At 40.3% G+C, this 23,117-nt stretch overlaps 1 protein-coding gene across 3 annotated transcripts in view; it reads right to left on the bottom strand.

Annotated features, from left to right (window-relative positions):
* Positions 1–22,507, bottom strand: part of LOC104606668 (NAD kinase 2, chloroplastic-like) — a 42,501-nt gene extending 19,994 nt beyond the window's left edge. Inside the window, exons 1-3 of one of the 3 annotated variants that reach the window (XM_010271983.3) lie at positions 22,059–22,506; positions 19,672–19,946; positions 17,973–19,593 (exon numbers count right to left, since the gene is read on the bottom strand). In XM_010271983.3, the coding sequence (XP_010270285.1) occupies positions 17,973–19,593; positions 19,672–19,946; positions 22,059–22,316 (2,154 nt within the window). In that variant the 5' untranslated portion in view covers positions 22,317–22,506. Of the gene's footprint in view, positions 1–17,972; positions 19,947–22,058 lie in introns of all 3 variants that reach the window. The other 2 variants (XM_088888395.1, XM_010271982.3) reach the window with 2 other exon arrangements.
* Between the last annotated feature and the right edge of the window lie 610 nt (positions 22,508–23,117).

Below are 23,117 nucleotides of genomic sequence, written 5' to 3'. Positions count from 1 at the left end.
CTGGATAATTTGATGAATAACTATTTAACATAACCTGATGAATAGAGATCTGGATAATTTCCTTGATATTCTTGATAACCATATGGATTTACTTGTACTGTTGTTATAATTTCATAATAATGGGAAAAGCATAATAAAGCTTTCAAACATTGAGGAAGTGTACGGTCAAATTCTACTATAAAAAATAAAGAATTGATTTTTATTACAAGACTTAAACTAGAAAGTCATCTAAAGCTGTAGGGTTCACTATTCAAATTTCACAAGTATGCTGAAGTTTCAGGGGATCTTCCATTATAGTTAGTTTAGGTATCTCTGTTTTCATATTTCACACGGCACCCTTTGAGGCTCGCCTCGCCTAATCGCCAAGAAGTTTTTTTACTTCCTACTATAAAATACTTCTCTATTCATTCTTTTTTGAGATTATGATTATAAAATAGACATTATTAAACTAAAAATAATCATTTTGTGTGTTTATATACTAATTTATTGTTATTGTTTCCTTATTTATTAGGGTTTAATCAACACAAACATTGCCAAATGCTGTATTGAATGCTCAAAGACTTCAAAACCTGAACCAGTAATTAAGGAAAGAACTTAAAATTTTATCTAGTCAGCACATTTTGTTCTTCCATATATTCTTCTTCACTACTACTTTTCTTATGAAAATCATGAATAATTATTAAGGAAATATGGTTATGGTACCTAGGGAACTATCCTAGGATCTATGTTTTCAACATAAAAAAATCCATGCCTAGGCGACGCCTAAGCGACTAGGCGACAAGGCACCCCCCCTGTCGCTTAGCATCGCCTTGGCACCTTGAAAACTATGCCTAAAGTGTCAACACTCTTGCCTAAATAGAGAGAAGAACAAGAATAATCTTAGAGGTGTCAAGAGTAAATAACTCCCACCTCAAAGAGTCTCTTATATATTAGAAGATATGTACAATTACAAGAATGCCCATATAGGGCTGAAAGAGAAAAGAAGAATAAGAAGTATAAGTAATGTACAACAAGGACTATACTAATATGATACATCAAGTTATAGAGTCTCCACACCCCCCACCTAAAATTGATGCCTAAACATAAGCATCAATTTGTCTATACGAAAGAGATGTCGAACTCTAGTCATAACTTTGGTGAAGGTATCAGCAATCTACATGTCCGAGGCTACATGAGAAAGCAATATAGACCCAATAGTGAAGAGATCTCAGATAAAGTGGCAGTCCACCTCGATGTGCTTGGTCCTACTAGTCGATCAAGACTACAATCAGTCTTGAATCCGAAAGTAAGAGAAAAGATTTCAGAAGGAGAAAAGAAGAAGAAAAGAGGGAGAAAAGCATAAGCACACGAAGGGTTTAGAAAAGGAGAGAGAGGGTCGAATAATTTGATCTGCCGACCCACTCTTAAAATTTATATGTTTACTAATTGTAAAAAGGCTGAATTGCCCTTATTGCTTACATGGCAAATAAACTAATAATAAAGCTGAAATAACAACAAAACTGAAATAACTACCAACTAACAAAGAATACATGTTGTGCTGCCATACGAACACAGTGGGGACCACAGCCGTGGGGTCCACATCAATGTTCTCTACACTCCCCCTCAAGTTGGGAATAGATATTTGTCATTCCCAACTTGCATAGGTCTGCCTCTAACTTCTTCCTTGAAACAACCTTGGTGAGAAGATCTACGAGCTGCATGCTGGAGGTGATATACGGGAGACACACTTCTTCAGATGAAACCCTTTCTTTGACAAAATGTCGATCAACTTCGATATGCTTAGTTCTGTCATGCTGTACCGGATTGTGAGATATATTAATAGCAGCCTGATCATCACAATACAGCATTAAGGGCTTCTCATAATCAATACCCAACTCTTCAAGTAATGACTTCAGCCATAGGATTTCAGCCACACCATTAGCCATCGATCTATATTCAGCTTCAGCACTAGAACAAGAAACAACATTTTGTTTCTTACTCCTCCAGGAGACAAGGTTACCTCCTACAAAGGCACAATATTCAGAGGTAGACCTCCTGTCATCAACACTCCCAGCCCAATCAGCATCTGTATAGACCTCTATCATCATGTGATCATTATTCTTGAATAATATACCTCTACCTGGACATCTCTTCAAATATGCTAATATTCTCTCAACTGCAAGGAGGTGAGTAGTTCTAGGAGAATGCATGTATTGACTGACAACACTGACTGCACAACTGATGTCTGGTCGTGTGAGACAAAGATAGAGGAGTTTTCCAACTAACCGTTGAAACATAGCTTTGTCCTCAGGAGGCTCTCCACCCTCTGCACTGATCTTGTGATTCTGCTCAATGGGTGTAATGGGTGTATCTGCAAGCATAATACCCAACTTTCCAGTTTCTGCTAATAGATCTAGAACATACTTCCTTTGAGAAATAAAGATCCCGTGTTTAGATCTAGCAACCTCAATACCCAAGAAGTATCGTAGCTCACCCAGATCTTTCACCTCAAATTCTTGATGAAGGAGTTGTTTAAGGGACTCAATCTCACTGTTATCATTCCCTGTCACCACAATATCATCCACATATACAACAAGCAAGGTCAAAGAAGAGTCCACTCTTTTAATGAACAATGTATGGTCTGACTGGGCCTATACATAGCCCCAAGGGCTTGTCTGAATCTATCAAACCAAGCTCTGGGGGACTGCTTTAGTCCATACAAGGCTTTATTTAGCCAGAAAACCTTCTTACCTGTCTCTGCATCATAAAATCCGGGAGGTAATTGCATGTAGACTTCTTCCTGTAAGTCTCCATTTAGGAAGGCATTTTTAACATCCATCTGGAACAAGAGCCAAGAATAACTGGCTGCAAGGGCTAACAGAACTCGAATAGTGGTCATCTTTGCCACTAGAGCAAAAGTCTCCAAGTAGTCTATACCATAAGTCTGAGTAAATCCTTTTGCAACTAACCGGGCTTTATACCTTTCAATGGAACCATCAGCATTATGTTTCATAGTAAATACCCATCTACATCCAACCGGTTTCTTTCCTTTGGGCTGATCAACTAACTCCCAAGTATTATTCCTCAAAAGGGCATCCATTTCAACCTTCATTGCATCTTTCCACTCAGAAACTGACAAGGCTTCCTGCACTGTTCTGGGAATAGGAATATCAGCAATGGATGTGAGAAAGGACTTGTAAGAGGGAGATAGGCGATCATAGGACAGAAACTGGGAAATGTAGTGAGCTGCGGATGTGGTGCAACGCCGTTTCCCTTTACGGACTGCAATAGGGAGGTCAAGGTCATCCAAAGAAGGTGAAGTAGCAACAGTGGAAGGTATCTCAGTGGGACCTGGATCTGATAAAGGGACTGTAGTACCTGGATTTGGATCCGCAGAAGGAACTGGGGCTGGCCGGGACTCCTGACACCTCTGACAACCCTCCCCATTACATCCCTCATCACTCAATGGAATGGGTAACGGAACTTCTGATGAGTTAACCCCACTCTCACAAACCCCGACTTTTGATGAGTTAACCCCATTCTCACTACTCTCCCCCTGAGGAGAAACCCTAGGGCAATAGGGTACCTCCTCAAAGAAAGTAACATCCATCGAGACAAATCTCCTCCCAGAAGTAGGTTCATAGCAGCAATAACCATTTTGAGTTTGTGCATAACCGAGAAAAATGCATTTGGAGGCCTTAGGGTCAAATTTGGAACGATGAGGTCCAATAATCTGAACAAAGCAAGTGCAACCAAAGGTTTTAAGGGGAACAGTAAATAATTCTTCATCGAGGTATAGAAGGGTAAACGGAGGCTTCAAGTCAAGAACCCGTGAAGGAACTCAATTAATGAGATACACTGTTGTAAGAATAGCATCGCCCCATAAACGAATAGGCACATTGGAGGTAAACATAATGCTTCTAGCCACCTCCAATATGTGCCTATTCTTCCTCTCGGCAACCCCATTCTGCTGCGGTGTATAAGGACAAGTACTCTAGTGAATAATCCCATGATCAAGTAGATAAGAGGCCAGTGGCTTTGTAAAGTATTCTTTAGCATTATCAGATCTAAGGATTTTGATTTTGACTCCAAACTAGGTTAAAATCATCTGATGAAAGGTCTGGATCAGAACAGGAACCTCATCTCGATAACGCATAAGGTAAACCCAAGAAAAACGAGTATAGTCATCAACAAACAACAAGAAATATCTATACCCCCCCCCATAGAAGGGATGTGATACGGACCCCAAACATCAGTGTGCACAACATCAAAAGAATTACTACTTCTTTTATTACTCAAGGAATAAGCTGTTCTACAATGCTTTGCAAACTCACAACTCTCACATCTCAAATTTGATATCTGAACAGACTCAAACAAATTAGGAAACAAACTCTTCAAAGACCGAAAGGATAAATGACCTAATCGATTATGCCAAAGCATAACCGAACTAACAGACTAAGAAACAAAAGACTTCTTATCTTCATGATCTTTCCAATGAGAACTCTCTCCAAGCAGATAGATCCCATTCGTCTCACGGCCAGTCCCAATCACCTTCCTTGTCTCCAAGTCCTGAAAAACACATCGATCAGGGAAGAAAGTTACTGAACAGTTCTGATGTTTTGTAATACTACTGACTGAAAGAAAGTTAGTATCAAGCTTAGGAACATGCAAAACTGAGGATAAGTAAATGGTATTAGACAACTTGATGTCTCCCTTGCCAGAAATGGGAACAAGGGAACCATCAGCAATGGACACTTTATCTCTACCAGAAGATAAGTGATAGGTAGTGAACAGTGACGGCAAGCTAGTCATATGGTCAGATGCACCTGAGTCTATTACCCAACAATGTTCAGTGTTACCTGGAGCTGAAGCATGGTAAGCTGAGGCCCGAGTACCTGAATGAGCAAAAGATGATGTGGAAGGAGCTGATGATGACGGAAATGATTGAGCTGAATTCCCAACTTCCTTTTCCAACTGTGTTAGGGCAGCCCGAACAGTAGCTAAGGTGTCTAGAGGCATGCCTTTTGTGCCCGATGAGGATGCAGAATCGGTATTAACAGCCATATGGGCATTACCCCTTTTGTTTCTCAGTTTTGCTGGGACTAGATGAGGGTGCAGCTTCCAACATGTCTTTAGTATGCTTAGGTTTCTTGCAATGTTCACACACTAGATCCCGCTTATCTTCCTTCTTTATATCCCTTTCTGTATCACCCCCAGACTTAGGTTTAACTGCTGCCAAGGCTGGTGGGAAGGGCTGATGCTGCATCATAACCCTTCTCCTAGTCTCTTCACTATGCACCAATGAGTAGGCTTGAGATAAGGTCACACTGTCCCTTGTTAGTATATGTTGTCTCACAATATCATAATCAGAATTCAGACCAGCTAGGAATTCAAAAACCCTATTAGTCTCCACTTGCTTTCTATGAGTTTGTGCATCCTTCTGACTTTCCCACCCAAGTGTTTCTAGATGCTCAATTTCATGCCACAAAGATTTCAAAGTAGAGAAGTAAACAAAAACAGGTTTCTCTCCTTGTTTGAGGTTATTAACCTCACACTTCAATTCATAGGCCCTAGCAACATTAAAGGGTTGGGAGTAGGTCTCTTTCATGACATCCCAGATTTCCTTAGCTGTTTTTGCCCACAAATAGTTTCGGCTGATATGTGGCTGCATAGAGTTGCACAACCATGTCATAACCAAGTAGTTCTCCTGAACCCATTTGGTATACATTTGGTCCTCCTTAGATGGTTCTTTCACATCTCCCAATAGGTAGCTAAGTTTTCCTCTACCCCCAATAGCCATCATGGCCAATTGGGCCCATTCTAAGTAATTGGATCCATCAAACCTCATAGTTGTAATCTGAAATGCATTTTCAGACATATTACCAGAATTGCTAGTCCCAAAAGCACTTTCCCCCTGATTCTTGAACTCCATTCTTGGTTAAGAATCAGCAATCAAAACCTTTTAAAGCTATTGTAATAGGAAACAACACCTAAGCAACTGATAACAGCCGGCCTAGGTCTTCCACAAACAAAGGGAAACAGAATTCTGTATGAACTCGATGCAGATCTGATCTAAAACCAATCGACAGTTCTGAATGTTTAGGGTGAACCCAGTTCAGATCTGATCTGAAACCAATCGACAGGTCTGAATTTTAGGGTTTTCTCTCAAAACCCTAAAGAGAAAAGTTTCAGCCGCACCTCTCAAAATAGACCAAGATGGTTCTTTCAAGGTTGTTCTCAAGCAAAAAACTTACTTTGTGAAAGAAGATTTCTGGCTGCCGCCTTCTGTCTGATGCGAAACCCTAATCTTGGGGATCCGAAGCCTTTTCTAATTCTTCCTGACTACTGAAACTCTCTCAGCCTTCTACAATCTTCTTAGTAGTAGCCACACACTACCAGTAGCCTCCAAGAATCAGCCGATCCTCCTTCTTAGTCTCCCAGCCCTAGGCAACTCTCATGTGGTTGGCTAGATCAGACTCACATGAGAAACCCTAATCCTTGCTCTAATACCAAGTACTCGATCAAGACTACAATCAGTCTTGAATCCGAAAGTAAGAGAAAAGATTTCAGAAGGAGAAAAGAAGAAGAAAAGAGGGAGAAAATCATAAGCACACGAAGGGTTTTAGAGAAGGAGAGAGAGATGAGTGAATCACCCATAAAAACACACCACCCAAAAGTGGACCTACGAGTGTCTGGACAACCAGCCCAATCCGCATCAACATATGCTCTCAACTGAATAGGAGAGGAGGAGAAGAAAAGTCCCTCGAAGGTTGTGCTTCTAACATATTGAATGATAAGATGAAAAACAGTCATATGAGGCTAACGAGGAGTAGAAACAAATTGACTAACAACCTGAACAGCATGAGAAATATCAGGCTGAGTCATAGTGAGATAAATGAGGGACCTCACAAGCTAGCAATATAAGGCAGCATCAAGAAGTAATGGACCTTCAGATTTAGATAGCTTAAGATTTAGCTCCATAGGTGTATCAACAGGCTTTTCATCATTAAGACCAGCAAGTTTAACAAGGTCAGAGGCATACGGCTGCTGACAAACAAAATACCCTCGATCACTACGATGTACTTCCAGTCCCAGGAAATATGCGAGAGGGCCCAAGTCCTTCATGTGAAAGGAATTATGAAGTAATAGTTTAAATTCACGAATGCCTTCAACATCATTCCCAGTCAACATGCCATCAACGTATAGTAGGAGAATGGTAATACCCTGAGGCCGTCGCCTAACAAATAAAGGGTGATCAGAAGAACTCACTACAACATCGTGAAAGCGTCCAAACCATGCCTAGGAGCTTGTTTTGGACCATATAGAGATTTTTTTAGGCGACATACTAAATAAGGACCACTGTAGTATCTAGGAGGAGGCTTCATGTAAACCGTCTCCTTCAACTGACCATGAAGAAAGGCGTTCTTCACATCAAGCTGGCATATGGTCCAAGATTGAGTAGCAGACACTGCTAAAAAAACACAGACTGTGGTGATCTTTGCAATAGGAGCAAAGGTTTCTTCATAGTCAATACCATACTCCTGACTATATCCCTGGGCAACTAAATGTGCCTTGTATCGATCAAGAGATCCATCAGATTTCTTAATGTTGTAAAACCAACGACTCCCAACAATGGATGCATCTGGAGGAGCAGGCACAAGATCCCAAGTGCCATTCTCATATAAAGCATGAATCTCTGCATCCATGGCTTCCTTCCAATGAGGGCTACTATTAGCTTCCTAGTAGGAGCGAGAAACATCTGTGGAGGATAGGACAACAAACAAAGAGCTATAGTTTAAAGGAAAACCATAGCGGTCAAGAGGTCTAGATATACGAGTAGAACGACGAAGAGGAACAGAAGTATGAAGAGTGTCTGAAGTAGAGGTATCACTTATAGGTGCAGTGGTAGGATGATGATCTGAATCGGGAGGAAGGAAGTCGCAGGCACAGGGGCTAGAGACCGTAACCGCTTGTGAGAGAAGATAAGAAAGTCCTTCTCAGCAGAAGGAGGTGGAGCAACCTGTGAATCAAATTTTGGCAAAACAGAACCAGACGGTGCAGACAGTCTAGCAATTCCAACAAAAAATGAAATGTGCTCAAGGAAAACAACATTACGTGATATACAAATGCAACAAATAGAGGGATCATAACAAAGAAATCCTTTGTGGTCAGGACTGTAACCCACAAAGGCACACATGACAGACTGTGCAAACAATTTAGAACGTTCACAAGAGGGAAGATGAACAAAGCACACACATCCAAAAACATGAAGCATAGATAAATCTGGAGAACGACCAAATAACTTCTGAAAGGGAGACATATAACCAAGAACTGAGGAAGGAATATAGTTAATCAAAAACACAGTGTATTGGTTGCCTCTACCTAGGGTTGTTCGTGGGTCAGGTTGGGTCAGTTTACTGCTATCTTTCTGTTAGCGTAGGGGTATTTCTGTCTTTATACCTTGATTGATGTTGTTGATATGTAATGTTGTGTTGAAACATGTGCTCTTAACTTAAGTAAGGGCACATAGGTCTTTTCAGTTACTTACTAGCCGACTGGGAGAAGTCATGTTGACTCTTTCAGTTCGAACCAGAATTCTCTCTTCTCTCTTTCTCTCTTTCTCTCTTTCTTTATCACTTTTTCTTCTTCTACATAACTGAACTCAGTCAGGCCGAACTCTAAGGCAGACCTGAATTATAACATGGTATCAGAGCTAGGTTAAATCTGCCTAGATTTCTGCTTGCCTAGGGTTCATTCTCTACGCACCCTATCTAGGGTTTTCCTCTTTTTTTCTGTGTTCGATTGGAGATAAGGGAAAGGGCTGAAAAGGAGTGATCGCCCTCTTCCCTTGGGGGTCTCTATGCCTCCAGTCAGATCGTATGTGGTCGGTTGCTGTGATTTCTGAGATCGCCCTCTCCTAGTAGAGGAAGAATAGAGGGCCGAACTGTGTGGGCAGTGGCTGTTGTGTGTGGCTGTTGTGTGTGAAGCGGCTGTTGTGTGTGAACTGCTCTCCTGCTCGCATGGGTGTTACTTCAGCGATAAGGTAAGAGATTTTAGTGCATGATATCTGTTATGGATTAAATAGGAGGTGTGTTTCAGACCATTTGTTAGGGTTTCAGCCAGTAAGTGCTAGGGTTTATGCTGGTTTCTTTGTGCATTTTGAAAGAAGAGACATGATCATATAGTGGTGTGAGCACACTTTTCAGCAACAACAAGTGCTGAAATCAGTGTGACAGGTGTGATCTAGGGTTTGTGGTGTAAAGAGCACACATTCCAGCAACAATTAGTGCTGCAATCAGTGTGATAGGTGTGACCTAGTGGTGTGTAGTGTGCAGATCTCAATGATAATAGAATTCAGCAAGTGTGCAGAATTGGTGATAACATAATGGGAGACAATAATGATTATAAACCTAGTGTGATGGTGCCTACAAACTACCTGAATGTTCAAATGACCTCCATTAAGTTAAATGGAGAGAATTATGTGCCTTGGGCTAAATCCGTTGAAGTCTTTCTGAAGGCAAAGAAGAAGGTAAAACACATCAGAGAGGAGAAACCCTCCTCTGACTCTCACGAGTATGAAGACTGGGAGCAAGAGGACGCTCAGATCATCACATGGTTGTGGAACAGTATGGAACCCAGGATTAGTGTGAACTTCATGTTCCTTGATACTTCCAAAGATGTGTGAGACCATGCGAAGAAATTGTATTCGGGGCAGGACAATACAACCCGAGTTTATCAGCTTTATCAAGAGTACTTTAATCTGCAACGGGGCAATCAGAGTCTTGAGGAGTACAATGCCAACATGAGGAACATACGTAATGAGTTGAATGTCTATCATCCTCTCACTTCTGATGTCAAGATTCAGCAACAACAGAGAGAGCAGCTTGATGTGACTAGATTTTTGGTGGGACTAAAGTCTGAATATGAACCAATACGGGCTTAGATATTAGGGGGATCAGCTCTTTCGTCCCTAGAAGAGGTATTTGCTCGACTTCGGAGGATTTCTATCGGATCTACTGAGAACTCTAATATCTCAGATAGATCTGCCTTTGCTGCATCCAGAGGCCGTGGTGGTAGAGGTGGAGCTCGGGGAGCTCAGTCTAGCCGTGGTGGTGGTAGTGGTTCTGCATATGACCGAAGTGGCAATGGTGGGTTTACTCATAATTGTGGTGGTGGTCGTACTGGGAGCAGAGATTCAGGGGGAGCCCGTGGTAGAGGACGTAGCTCAGGCCCGAGGAAGTGCACTCATTGTGGTATGGATGGACATACCATCAACTATTGTTATGATCTACATGGTCCTCCCTCAACCTGGCCAATCATGCCGCGACCGGTGACTCAAGTTCCAGCTTTAGACAGGAGAATCATTCATCTAACCAGTTGCCTCCTACATCCACAGATGGTCCCATGAAGGAGATGGTGAGTGTTCCCCGTGATGAATATGAGAGGTTTATCCAATCACAACAGAACACGGCGACTTTTGCTCACTCAGGTATGGCTTGTCTGGCATCTACACCCAATCCCCGGATCATTGACTCTGGAGCCTCCGATCACATGACTGGAACTCCAGGTGTGTTTTCCTCCTTATCTCATTGCTCAACATCACAATCTGTCACCCTTGCTAATGGTTTCACATCCTCAATTTGTGGTGTTGGTAATGTTGACCTAGATCCTGTATCCCTCTCATCAGTTCTGTATGTTCCTAAATTGCCTTTTAACCTTATGTCTGTTAGTAAGCTGACCAAATCACTTAACTGCTCCATTACCTTTTATCCTTCTATGTGTGTCTTTCAGGATCTCAAGACGGGGATGAAGATTGGTGGAGGGCATGAAGTAGGTGGACTGTATTATCTTGACGGTGGTGGTGGTAGAACTTCAATAGCTCTCCAGTCATTTCTTTTTCCTCTCCAGTGGCATTGCCGATTTGGTCATCCGTCGCTCAAAGTCTTGAAGTCCTTGGTTCCGTCCTTGAGTCAGCTTTCTGTTTTCGATTGTGAGTTGTGTCAGTTTAGGAAACACCATCGTGTTCCCTTTAGTTCTGGGGTTGATAACCGTGTGTCGAGTCCTTTTTCTTTAGTTCATTCAGATGTTTGGGGTCCTTATAAAGTAATGTCATATAATGGATACAGATATTTTGTCATTTTTGTAGATGATTTTTCAAGGATGACGTGGCTCTATTTAATGAAAGAAAGAAGTGAATTGTTTACCATTTTTCAAAAATTTTATGCTGAAATTCGTAACCAATTTGGTACCCACGTCAAAGTTTTTCGTTCTGATAATGGCCGCGAATATTTATCCTCATCATTTCAGGAATACCTGGACCAACACGGCATTATACATCAGACGTCGTGTACCTACACCCCACAACAAAACGGGGTGGCTGAGAGAAAGAATAGCCATCTCCTTGAAACAGCAAGATCCCTAATGCATCACATGCATGTTCCCAAATCTTTTTGGAGTGATGCAGTGCTTACCTCTTGTTTTCTGATTAATCGGATGCCCACGTTCATCCTTGATGGTCAGTCTCCGTTTCAGGTCTTGTTTCCCACTTTGTCTCCGTTCCCTCTTACGCCGAGAGTTTTTGGGTGTGTCTGTTTTGTTCATAATCTAGGTCCCGGGAACGACAAGTTTGATGCCCGTTCTCTCAAGTGCATCTTCCTTGGCTATTCTCGAACCCAGAAAGGGTATAGGTGTTACCATCCTTATTCTCGACGGTCCTTTGTGTGTGCTGATGTCAGTTTCTTTGAGTCTACTCCGTTCTTTTTGGGGTCTGGTGATGCTTCTTCCTCCTCATCACCTCCTCCTCTTCCACTTCCCGTTGTCGATCCTCCTCCCTTTGTTCCAGTCGTGACCAAATCCTTGCCTCCGGTGCCACCACCTGTTGAACGCCCACCTATCCATCATGTGTATACACATCGCCCACGTGCACCAGCTACTACTCCTCCGGCTACATCTCCGTCGACGGATCCGGCACCAGACCCCCATTTAGCATCTGAGATTGATCTACCCATTGCTTTGCGGAAAGGTAAACGTATTTGCACCCTTCATCCCATTTCTAATTATGTTTCTCTTACTCACCTTTCCGCTTCCCATCGCCAGTTTGTTATCTTGTTATCATCAGTTATTGTTCCTAAAGATGTCCAGGAAGCCCTTGCCTCTCCAGGGTGGTGTCGTGCCATGGAAGAAGAACTCTCAGCCCTTCATCATAATCATACTTGGGACCTCACTGTTCTTCCTCCTGGAAAGCAAGCTGTTGGTTGTAAGTGGGTTTATACGGTTAAGTATCTGCCTGATGGTAGTGTTGAACGCCTAAAAGCGCGATTAGTTGCAAAAGGGTACTCCCAAACCTATGGCATTGACTACACAGAGACCTTCTCACCGGTTGCTAAGATAGGGTCAGTTCGTGTTGTGATCTCTCTTGCAGCCATGTATGAGTGGCCACTATATCAGCTTGATATCAAGAATTCTTTTTTGCATGGTGACTTACTCGAGGAGGTCTACAAGGAGCAACCTCCAGGGTTTGTTGCTCAAGGGGAGGATGGTAAGGTGTGCAGACTAAGGAAGGCCATATATGGGCTTAAACAGTCTCCTCGAGCATGGTTTGGTAGGTTCAGTGAGGTGGTAAAGAAGTTTGGCATGAAACAGTGCAAAGTTGACCATTCTGTATTTAGTCATGACTCTCCGAGAGGAAAAATACTGTTGGTGGTGTATGTAGATGATATTGTTATTACTGGGAATGATAACATTGGTATTGACAGGCTGAAGACTTATCTGCAGGATCACTTTCAGACAAAGGATCTAGGTAAACTGAAATACTCCTTGGGGATAGAGGTAGCGAGATCCAAGTATGGGATTAACTTGTGCCAGAGGAAGTATGTGCTTGATTTGCTGGAAGAAACAGGCTTGTTGGGTGCCAAACCAGCTGAAACACCCATGGACACAAATACCAAGCTAAGCAGTGATATGGGTGAAGTGTTTGAAGACCTTGGCAGATACCGACGACTTGTGGGCAAACTGAACTACCTAACCATTACCAGACCAGACATCTCATTTGCAGTTAGTGTGGTAAGCCAGTTCATGCAAAAACCTCTGGTTCCTCATTGGAATGCGGTTCTGAGAATTGTGAAGTATCTAAAAGGGGCCCCGGGTCGAGGTTTGATATACAAGAGTGGGGGAAAACTTGAAATAGAAGGGTATTCTGATGCTGATTGGGCCGGTTCTATGTCTGATAGGCGGTCTACTACAGGCTATTGCACATTTCTAAGAGGTAACCTGGTGACATGGAAAAGTAAGAAGGAGACGGTTGTGGCAAGAAGCAGTGCAAAAGCAGAACATAGGGCTATGGCGCATACCGCTTGTGAATTAGTGTGGCTAAGGAACCTTCTACAGGAAGTAGGGTACAACATTAACACTCCAATGAAGCTCTATTGTGATAATCAGGCTGTAGTTCATATCTCCTCTAATCTAGTGTTTCATGAAAGAACCAAGCACATTGAGGTTGACTGTCACTTTGTGAGGGAGAAGGTGCTGAATGGAGAGCTAAACACTACACATGTTAATACAGGAAATCAGTGGGCTGACTTATTTACAAAAGGCTTGAATCGGGGAGTGTTAGCGTAGGGATATTTCTGTCTTTATACCTTGATTGATGTTGCTGATCTGTAATGTTGTGTTGAAACATGTGCTCTTAACTTAAGTAAGGGCACATAGGTCTTTACAGTCATGTTTTAATAATAATATAAATACTTATTGGCCGACTGGGAGAAGTCATGTTGACTCTTTCAGTTCGAACCAAAATTCTCTCTTCTCTCTTTCTCTCTTTCTCTCTTTCTTTATCACTTTTTCTTTTTCTACATAACAGAACTCAGTCAGGCCGAACTCTAAGGCAGACCTGAATTATAACACTTTCCAACTGACCCGACCTGGTCAGGTTGCCTGACAATAAAACCAAAACCGACCTGATCGGTTTGAGTTGGTTTGGGTCGGTTTGAGTGCTTGAGTTTAGGGGCTAAGGGAGTAAGGGCGGACCAAGTTAGAAGTTACCAAGAAAAGAGAAAGTCAAATTGTGTTAGAAAAAGAAGACTGAAATTTGGAATTCTTAAGAAGGCTTCTAATCTAAGTAAAAAAGACACCTAATTGTAATTACCTATTTGGTGTAAAGGACCTTAGAGAATAGGATCCTTTCTTTAAACCTTCCAAAAAAATGCAAGAAGCTATTAATGGCATTAATGGCATTCCTTGTCTTGCAATGCTTGCCATTAATGGCATTCCTAAAGTGAAGACTAGAAAGTAGAAACTATAAGTAACTATAAGTAACTATAAGTAACTAGAAAGTAGAAACTAAGTTAGGTACAAACTACTAAGTACTAACTAGGAACTAAGTCGGTTCGGGTCGGTTCGGTTTTGGTTTTTATGTGTGGAAACCAAAACCGAACTGACCCATTGGTTTATGCTTTTTAGTAACCCAAAACTAACCGACACTAAAGAAAATCTGGCCATCTTGGGTTGGGTCAGACCGGGTTGGTCAGTTTGGTTAGTTTGGGTCTTCTTATGAACAGCCCTAACTCTACCCAAAAGTAAGGTGGAGTATGGGACTCCTGCAATAATGTCCTCACAACACTAAGGATATGTCCATTCTTGCGCTCGGCCACACCATTCTACTAAGGAGTATCTGGACAACTTCATTGCACTTGTATTCCATGATCCTTCAAATAGGATAAAAAATTCCCATCAGTGTATTCTCCCCCTGAATCCGAACGGAGAATACGCACTTGTGATTGAAACCGAACCCGCACCATAGTATGAAACAACTTAAATGTTGGAAACACCTCAGACTTGTGGTGAAGAAAGTATATCCATGTGTACCCGGTACAATCATCAATGAATGATACAAAATATTTGTATCCAAGCCGAGAAGAGACAAAAGCAGTCCAGACATCACTATATATAAGCTCGAAGGGAGAGGTAGCATGCTCAGATATGTGAGGAAATGGTAAGGTACGACTCTTACTTAAGCAACAAGAAACACAAGATGTATCAAAGGTGTGCAAGGAAGAAACTTTATTCTTAATAAGGCCTGAATCAAACAAAAGTTTTAATTTTTTCATAATGTAAATGACCTAAATGTTTATGCCATAAGTCCCAAACATTATTTCTATGACTCGGAAAGGAACTAGAAGTGGAGGAACTTAAATAAACTGATGATGTTGCTGTTTGAGGCTTCTCGAACTCCAATCCAAACAGACGGCCCAACCCACACCCCTTCCCTTTCACCTTCCCAGTGTTCCGGTCCTGAATCAAACATCCATCTTGAGAGAAGATTAGAATGCTACCTTCATCAAATTTGTAGTGAGAATAGGAACAAGAAGGGTCCTGCTAAGAGGGAAAGATGCAGTGGGTGAAAGCTTAAGAGACAGATCACTACTACCAATGATGTTTAACTTTTCACCATTGGTAGTAACAATATGTTTGTGATGGGTTTTAGTAAAGTTACTTGGTTGGTTAGGGTAATCTCCTGTGATGTGGTTGGTAGCTCTAGAGTCAATGATCCAAGTATGAGAAGAAAAAGCACAATAACCAAAAAACTCATTAGGTAAGCCAGTAGCCGAAAGAGTAGAGGCAAGAGCAGAAGTTACCAGTTGTCGAATGTTTTCCTCAACCATAGATGCCAGAGAATCAGCTTTAACAAAAGAATCACCACCAATAGTAGATTTCTTACTGCCATGTGCTACAGCAGCAGTGTCAACTCCATAGGTTGATCCTTCCAGTTTTATAGGAATAATATCTTCTCTATTAGAGGCCATTTCAGCAAGAAAGCAGCAGTCCAGGCACAAGGATATCAGAGACAATTCAGCAATCAAGAACTCAAGATGACAGTCCAAAAAGGTAAGTTTTAAGACTATCAAGTCTAAAACCCTTCAAATATGAATTTGAAGTCTGAATCAAATAAATGGGAAGCAAGAAAACCCTAGGACGACACCAGATCTAGGGTTATAGGTTGATCGAGTCAGCCGATTGAGAGAAAACTGTGATTTACCAACACATCAGGTGTCTTTTTCAAGAATAAGGAAATATCTTGTGCTGATCGAAACAGTCCCTAGAAATCTCCAAACCAAAAACTGAGTGTAGGATTAAGAAGAGCTTGAGAGAACCCTTCAATCTGAAGAGAAAAACTCAAATCACAGGCTGATGTAGAAGGCCTGAAGTCCAAAAAAGAAAACTGTACAGTGGTACAACCCCAAGAAGAAGATCAAAACTCCTTCGAAAACTTCACCAAATCAGATGTTGTTTATAGGTAGAATAGATCAGGTCTAGGCAACACCAGATCTGAAGTCCAAAGTTGTTGCAGTCCAGAAAATGAAACTGTACAGTGTTGCTGCCCCAAGAAGGTCAGAACTCCTTCGAAAACTTTACCAAATCAGATGTTGTTTGTAGGAAGAATAGATCAGGTCTAGGCGACACCAGATCTGAAGTTTGGCCTCGAACCAATGTCTCACAAGAGAGATCTAATGAAGTCTCTCCTGCTGGTTGCGCAAAGAAGACTAAACAGAAAAGGATTGATCAAAACAGCCCTAATATGACAGGATTACTGTTACTAGTGAGTTTCACAAGAGAAAAAATAGATCAGAGAGTAACCTGCTCTGATACCATGTCAACACTCTTGTCTGAATAGAGAGAAGAGCAAGAATAATCTTAGAGGTGTCAAGAGTGAATAACTCCCACCTCAAAGAGTCTCTTATATATTAGAAGATATGTACAATTACAAAAATGCCCATATAGGGCTGAAAGAGAAAAGAAGAATAAGAAGTATAAGTAATGTACAACAAGGACTATACTAATAAGATACATCAAGTTATAGAGCCTCCACATAAAGCTTATTCTTTTTGAATTCCTTGAATTCTTGATCAGTTCTAGTACAATTATATATTCCTTGTAAACTATTCTTGCTTGTCTGTATAATGTACTTTCTCTTATCAATTAAAGAAAGCAGTTCTGGGTAGAAGTAGAAAACACTTTTTATGGCTTCAAAAGATTTAAGCATTTATAATATGGTGTTCTCAACTTAAAGAAGAATATCGAGGTATGCTTCTTCCTATATTATATGCTCAAGTTAATTGATTCCTTTTTTCAATCAATAATTTTTTCTGTTATTTGCATGGATGGTTACCACAATTGTGGTTTTCAATTGCTTTAGAAGTAAACATGGTTAAACATAGTAAACTTGTATATCAAGAGTGGACAATAGAAGCATGAGAAGTGGCTACCCATGATCTGTACTAAAAGGCCATTACCCATTGTTGGTCCCAGAGATTTGGGGTATCGGTAGGGGTGGACTGTACATGGACATAACCTTTAGCTTTTTTTATATATTTTTTGCACAAAGTAGCCACACTCAGACTCAAACCTGTGTTCTTGCACTTGTCAGCATAAAGTTTACCACTACATCAAGCAACATACCCTATTAATGATCCATGCTGAGTAGCCAAATAAATGAAGTGAAAGTTAATGATGTGCAAACTGGAATTCAGCTTATGAAAATCTCAAATTTCCAATGCTTAGCTTATTATATTTCATTTTTTTATATATTTTTTGCACAAAGTAGCCACACTCAGACTCAAACCTGTGTTCTTGCACTTGTCAGCATAAAGTTTACCACTACATCAAGCAACATACCCTATTAATGATCCATGCTGAGTAGCCAAATAAATGAAGTGAAAGTTAATGATGTGCAAACTGGAATTCAGCTTATGAAAATCTCAAATTTCCAATGCTTAGCTTATTATATTTCATCTTTTCGTATACCCAAACCTATAATTTACTTGTGTTTCTCTATTGTTTGCCATTACTCACAGCTGAACTATGATCATCTTCTAAATCTTGGGAACATCTGCAGTGTTACACAGTTATCATTCTTCAATGCCAATAAATAATTATAGCTACTGAATAAAGGTAAAGATTATTTTTTTTTAAAGAATACCAAGAAATTGACATGGTACCTTCTTAGTTTCTTCCATGAGCTCATGCCCCAATTTCTTCAACAATAGTACAGTTTTTGGTGTCGATTTCCACATAAGCATCTGCTGCTGTGTGCTGGGATGAGTGAAGGCAAGGGAGGATTCTGTTACTTTTTCCCTAGTGCAAGTAAATCCATCTGTGCGGACTAAGAACATCTCTGCTTTCTTTCTTGATTGCACTCTTACAACACCAGTTGTAGAAGCACACATATTCCCATCAACAATTTCTAAACCATCACTAGCTGAAGCTGAGGAGGCTTTACCATTACCCATTTGGTCCTCCTTAACACTTGTAGATGTAATATTTCTGTCCACATTATCCAGATGCTCTTTAATAGCTGTAGATGTAAGACTCTTTTTCAAGTTATAACGCTTTTCAATCCCAGCAAGATCTCCCATTTTGGAAAATCCATTCACACTTGCAGAAATAGAAATGGATCTATCTCCATCAGAAGAGTTTTGGGGCTCTGAATATGAACTTTTACCATGAAATGACCCATTTGAAATTCTTTCCTTCTCCAGCTCTAATATATGAGGAGTCCCAATACTTTCATTGTTCTGTTCTGCCTTTGTAATTGTCCCTCCAGAGAATTCTGATACCCCAAATCTTTTCCATTTATAATCTAAAAAAGTGGGAGGTGAGATCTTCTTATTTTTGAAAAACCTAGACATCTCTCTTCTGGAGAAAACATCACAGATTGGGAACTGAGACTTCAGCGGATCAATTTCCCTCCAGAAGCCTTCAGGAGACCTTACCTCTTCTCCAGTGACACTAATCCCCTGTACTGATGTGCTATACTGAGAAGAAATAAAGTTTCTATGGGTTCCATTTCCAGTATGACCTTTCTCAAGGGATAAAGAAACTTCACCAGATATCTCATTAGCACTGTTGGTGGCATTCAAACCCTTAAAAAGTGAAACATTCTCATTTTCCAAATGCATGTCTGCTTTTAGTTTGAATGATGTCTGTGGATCTCCTTTTCTTTCTGTATCTTTGGAATGACTTTCAGTGGGAATGGTTGGGTTATTTGAGACAGACTGCATATAAGAGCGAACTGTGTACTGCCTCCATCTTGAGACCATCGCAGAAGTCCTCCAAACACCTACCTGGCTATGAAGATAAAGTGGCCTTCTGTTGGAATCTGATACTAAGGATGCAAATTTTTCAACCTGATCCATTGAAGGTGCAGTTCTGACTTCAACTGGCAATTTTACCACTTCAACTTTTCCCTGCAAGACAGCATCATTAATAGCCTCTTGATAGAAGTCATCCTTGACAATCTCTGCTCTAAGATCTACAATAGTTTTAAATCCTCTTTCTATTAACCACTTCAAACCTTCATCTGTTATTTGACCACCCTTCCAGAAAGCTATTGAATTTTTGGATGTAGCATCTTCTTTAGTTGTGGATAGATAAACAGGATCCCAGTTTGCAAACATTGTTTGGCAGGGATAATCATCCATACGAGGGAAACCAACATCATAACAGACATTCTTTAACCTCTGTAACTTCCTCCATACATTGGTACTTCTGCTGTCAGATGGTACCAAATAGTTCTCAAGAGCAATATGCAAACTCTCGCAACACCTTTTCATCTCACCCCTGAAAATGGCAAGTGGTGGAAGATTATCTTCCAAGGAATTTACATTAACAACTCGAAAGGAATTCATGGAAGCAGACCTCCCAGAAAGAACTTCTGCCCTTCCTTTATTTAGAAGAGCTACAATGGAACCAAGAACTGCTGCTACTTTGTCTTCCAACAATGGCTTCTCCTCTGATGGGAGGTCATACGAAACAGTACATTCTCCAGTCAATGGGTTGCATAATGTGTCCATGGTAGCAATATGAAGCTGCTCTGCAGCTCTAAAGATTCTACAATATGCTTCAATTTCAGCAATGTCCCCAGGGACAGGACCAATCCGAGACAACTGAGATGAATCTTGAGATTGGAAGGTCTTCAAATCCAAACAAACAATCTGTGTCAGTCTATGACTAGAGAAGTAATGCTCCTTAAGTCACTATAATTCCACTAAGCAATGCCATGAGAAACAGCAGTTAAACTATCTACCTACAGAAAGATAAATTGTAAATTATCTGCTACACTAGAAATAAAAGAAAGAAGTGCTCAAATATTAAAACTCAAGGGAAGATGCGAGAATTATAATGTTTTTACACCAAAGATCAGTACTTGGTCCATTGTCTTCTTGCATTAGTTAAGAATGAATTACCTAGACATTTACAGAAGGATATCCAGTGGTCAACATTGTTTCTTAATGATAAAATATTGATCAATTAAGCTAAAGAAGGGATGAATGCAAAGCTCAAATAATGGAGAGATGCTTTAGAATCAGAATGTTTCAAGATAAGTTAGAATAAGATAGAATGCATGTATTGCAATTTTAGTGAAAATGTTAATAACAACGGTGTGCACTTCAGATTGATGATCAAGAGATACCCCTTACTAATTGAATCAATCACACATAATGAAGTTAAAAAGAACGCTGTCTATAGAATTAGAGCATGGTGGTTGAAGTTGAGAGGTGCATCTGCTATGCTATGTAACCACCATATACCACTGAGACTAAAAAGAAAATTTTATGAGAAAACTACAAAACTAGCATTGTCATACAGGACAGAATGCTTGCAACTAAGAAACAACATATACAAGAAACAACTGTAGCTAAGATCGACAAATTGCAAGGCTAGAAATGACATAATTAGAAATGAACGTATTAAAGAGGACTTAGGAATAATAACCCCAATTGCTGACAAGAGGAGAAAAAGACAACTGAGATAGTCAAGTCATGTGCACAAACAACCAATGACTGCACCAATGAGGGGTGACTTGGCACAAGTAGAGGGCTGTAAAATGGCATGGGGAAGATCAGATAAAACATAGCCTAAAGTGGTAAGAAATTGTCTAAGGACTTGAAATTTGACAGAAAACATGGCTCTTGATAAAGCACAATGCATACAGGATTTTGTAGGAATCATTAAACAGTTGAATTAGGAGGTTGAGTTGAGTTTAGTTGGATACATGATTATATGCTGAATTCAGAAGATACAGCTGTAAATACGTAGAGGTAATCATGATAAGGTAAGCATAAGCTCTCAATTGCTCAACAGAATCACCATCATCATCATCTAAATGGCAAATACAAAATAAAGGAGACTAATTCTTACAAATGGCAATCCAATTTGTTGATCTCTTCCCAGTTTCCATATATACTTCATTCTCCCAAGGAAACAAGAAAAACAAAAATAATGAGAAAATAAACTGCTATTTCCATCCAAAAACTGGTAATAAGTATTTTCCCCACATAAATTCCTATATACAATGGAAAATCAGTTGACAGGTAAGCAAGTAAGCATTTGTAACACATGCATTAGATCTGTATCTTCTTGACAGTAACATCTTCTCAACAGTCATATGTTGACTGTATATTCCCATAGCCAATAAACCTAAAAGTAGTATTAAAGAGAGGACTTAAGTCGCACATATCTACTCATATAAGATGCATCTTTCAAAAGCCCCCAGATTGGATAGAATATAGCAGCATGATAAAAGGCATGAGATATAATACCAATGCCTACAATAAACAAAGTATTCAGGTTTCTACGACCAACTGGTTACTCGCTTATTATGATTCAAAGGTTGGTAATTAATACTTCAACCTTTAAAGATATGTTTCTCTCTACTGGAGGTTCAACTCCCTATATAACAATTAAACTTTTCTGGTACCGATTCCACTTATAGGATATGGGAGTATCTTAATGATTACATTTTGGTTCATTGTTGAAGCCAAAGGAAAAAAAAAAAAAAGAAAAAGAAAAGAAAAGAAAAGAAATTAAGTACTTGATCTCATTGGCAAAACTAATGGTCATCAAGTCTAAGAATAAACACTATTTTGCAGAAATCCTAACAAGAGCGTTACATATAACAAGAATAAGAACAAAAACAAGAACAATATATGTTCTTCTACTTTTACAACAAGAAACAAGAACAAGAAAAAGAAGAAATTGATGAACATTAATGTAACCCCAAGCAGGCAGTATTGAAGCATTACCTGAGTGTCCAAATGAATATCCGACGAAAAGAAACCAGAAATTCCAGCTCGAGTAACGAAATTAATCCCATCTCTCTTCTTTTTATGGGAAATAACTCTAATTCCGTCTCTATTTTCCTTGGTCAATCCAGAGCACAGTGAAATCTTTGAATGGCAAGTTTTTCCAACTACAGTATAAGAAAATAGACTCATGTCAAACACGAACAAACACCCAATCCCATGAGATTGGTTGAAGCAACAACATCCCACTACCACCATCTCCCTATCCTCTTACGAACTCAGCAGAATTTAAAGCGATATTAATAGCGGTAAATCATTTCACACACAGAGAGAGAGAGAGAGAGAGAGAGTTGGACCACCACTGCACCGTTAATATCCACGAAATTAGAGTGTGGAGAAGAGTCGAGCGGTTAAGACAAGACGCCCACTCTCTGTCTCTCTCTCCGATTCCGTTGGAATCGAAGATTTGGGACAATATAGCGTTTTGGATCTTCAGATGGATCGGGCTGGAATTTATGGGTCTGAAAAGGGACTGGATCCGAACATGATCCATGCAACCCTATAGGGCATATCGAGAAGCCATGGCACGATACATATGGATCCATACGGACTAATATGTATTGATAGTTTGACACTTTGAACCTTATTCAATAGGACCCACCAATGCCAAGTGGTGCGTTTCTGATTCTCAATTGCACACATGGCTTAATGCAAAATTGCAAATGGCCTGATAAGACTGGATTTGCGTGCTTCTCACCAATTTCACAGATTTACAATCGCACATCGAGAATATCTCCCGTACTTATACATTGTGATGGGAGGCATTCCCAATGCATGACTGCAACAGGCTGTTGGTGTATGGGGGAGGAAATCCGAATTTAGCTAAGGCCAGATTTGTTCACACAGCATTCGCAACCGTCACATCAGAAATATATATCCTGTAGCAGTCTTCGGTTCTTTTTTTCTTGCTGCCACGTTGCTTCAAAGAAGATAAATAAAAGGGGAATCGGATAAATATCGATTTATTTATTTATGAATATGTGGCGGGAGTTTTATTTA

Source organism: Nelumbo nucifera, chromosome 5 (assembly GCF_055504915.1).
Source record: "Nelumbo nucifera cultivar China Antique chromosome 5, China Antique-T2T, whole genome shotgun sequence".
In the NCBI taxonomy this organism is placed as follows: Eukaryota; Viridiplantae; Streptophyta; class Magnoliopsida; order Proteales; family Nelumbonaceae; genus Nelumbo; species Nelumbo nucifera.
Note: the sequence above shows the minus strand (reverse complement) of the source record. Positions and strands in the feature narration are given on the sequence as shown.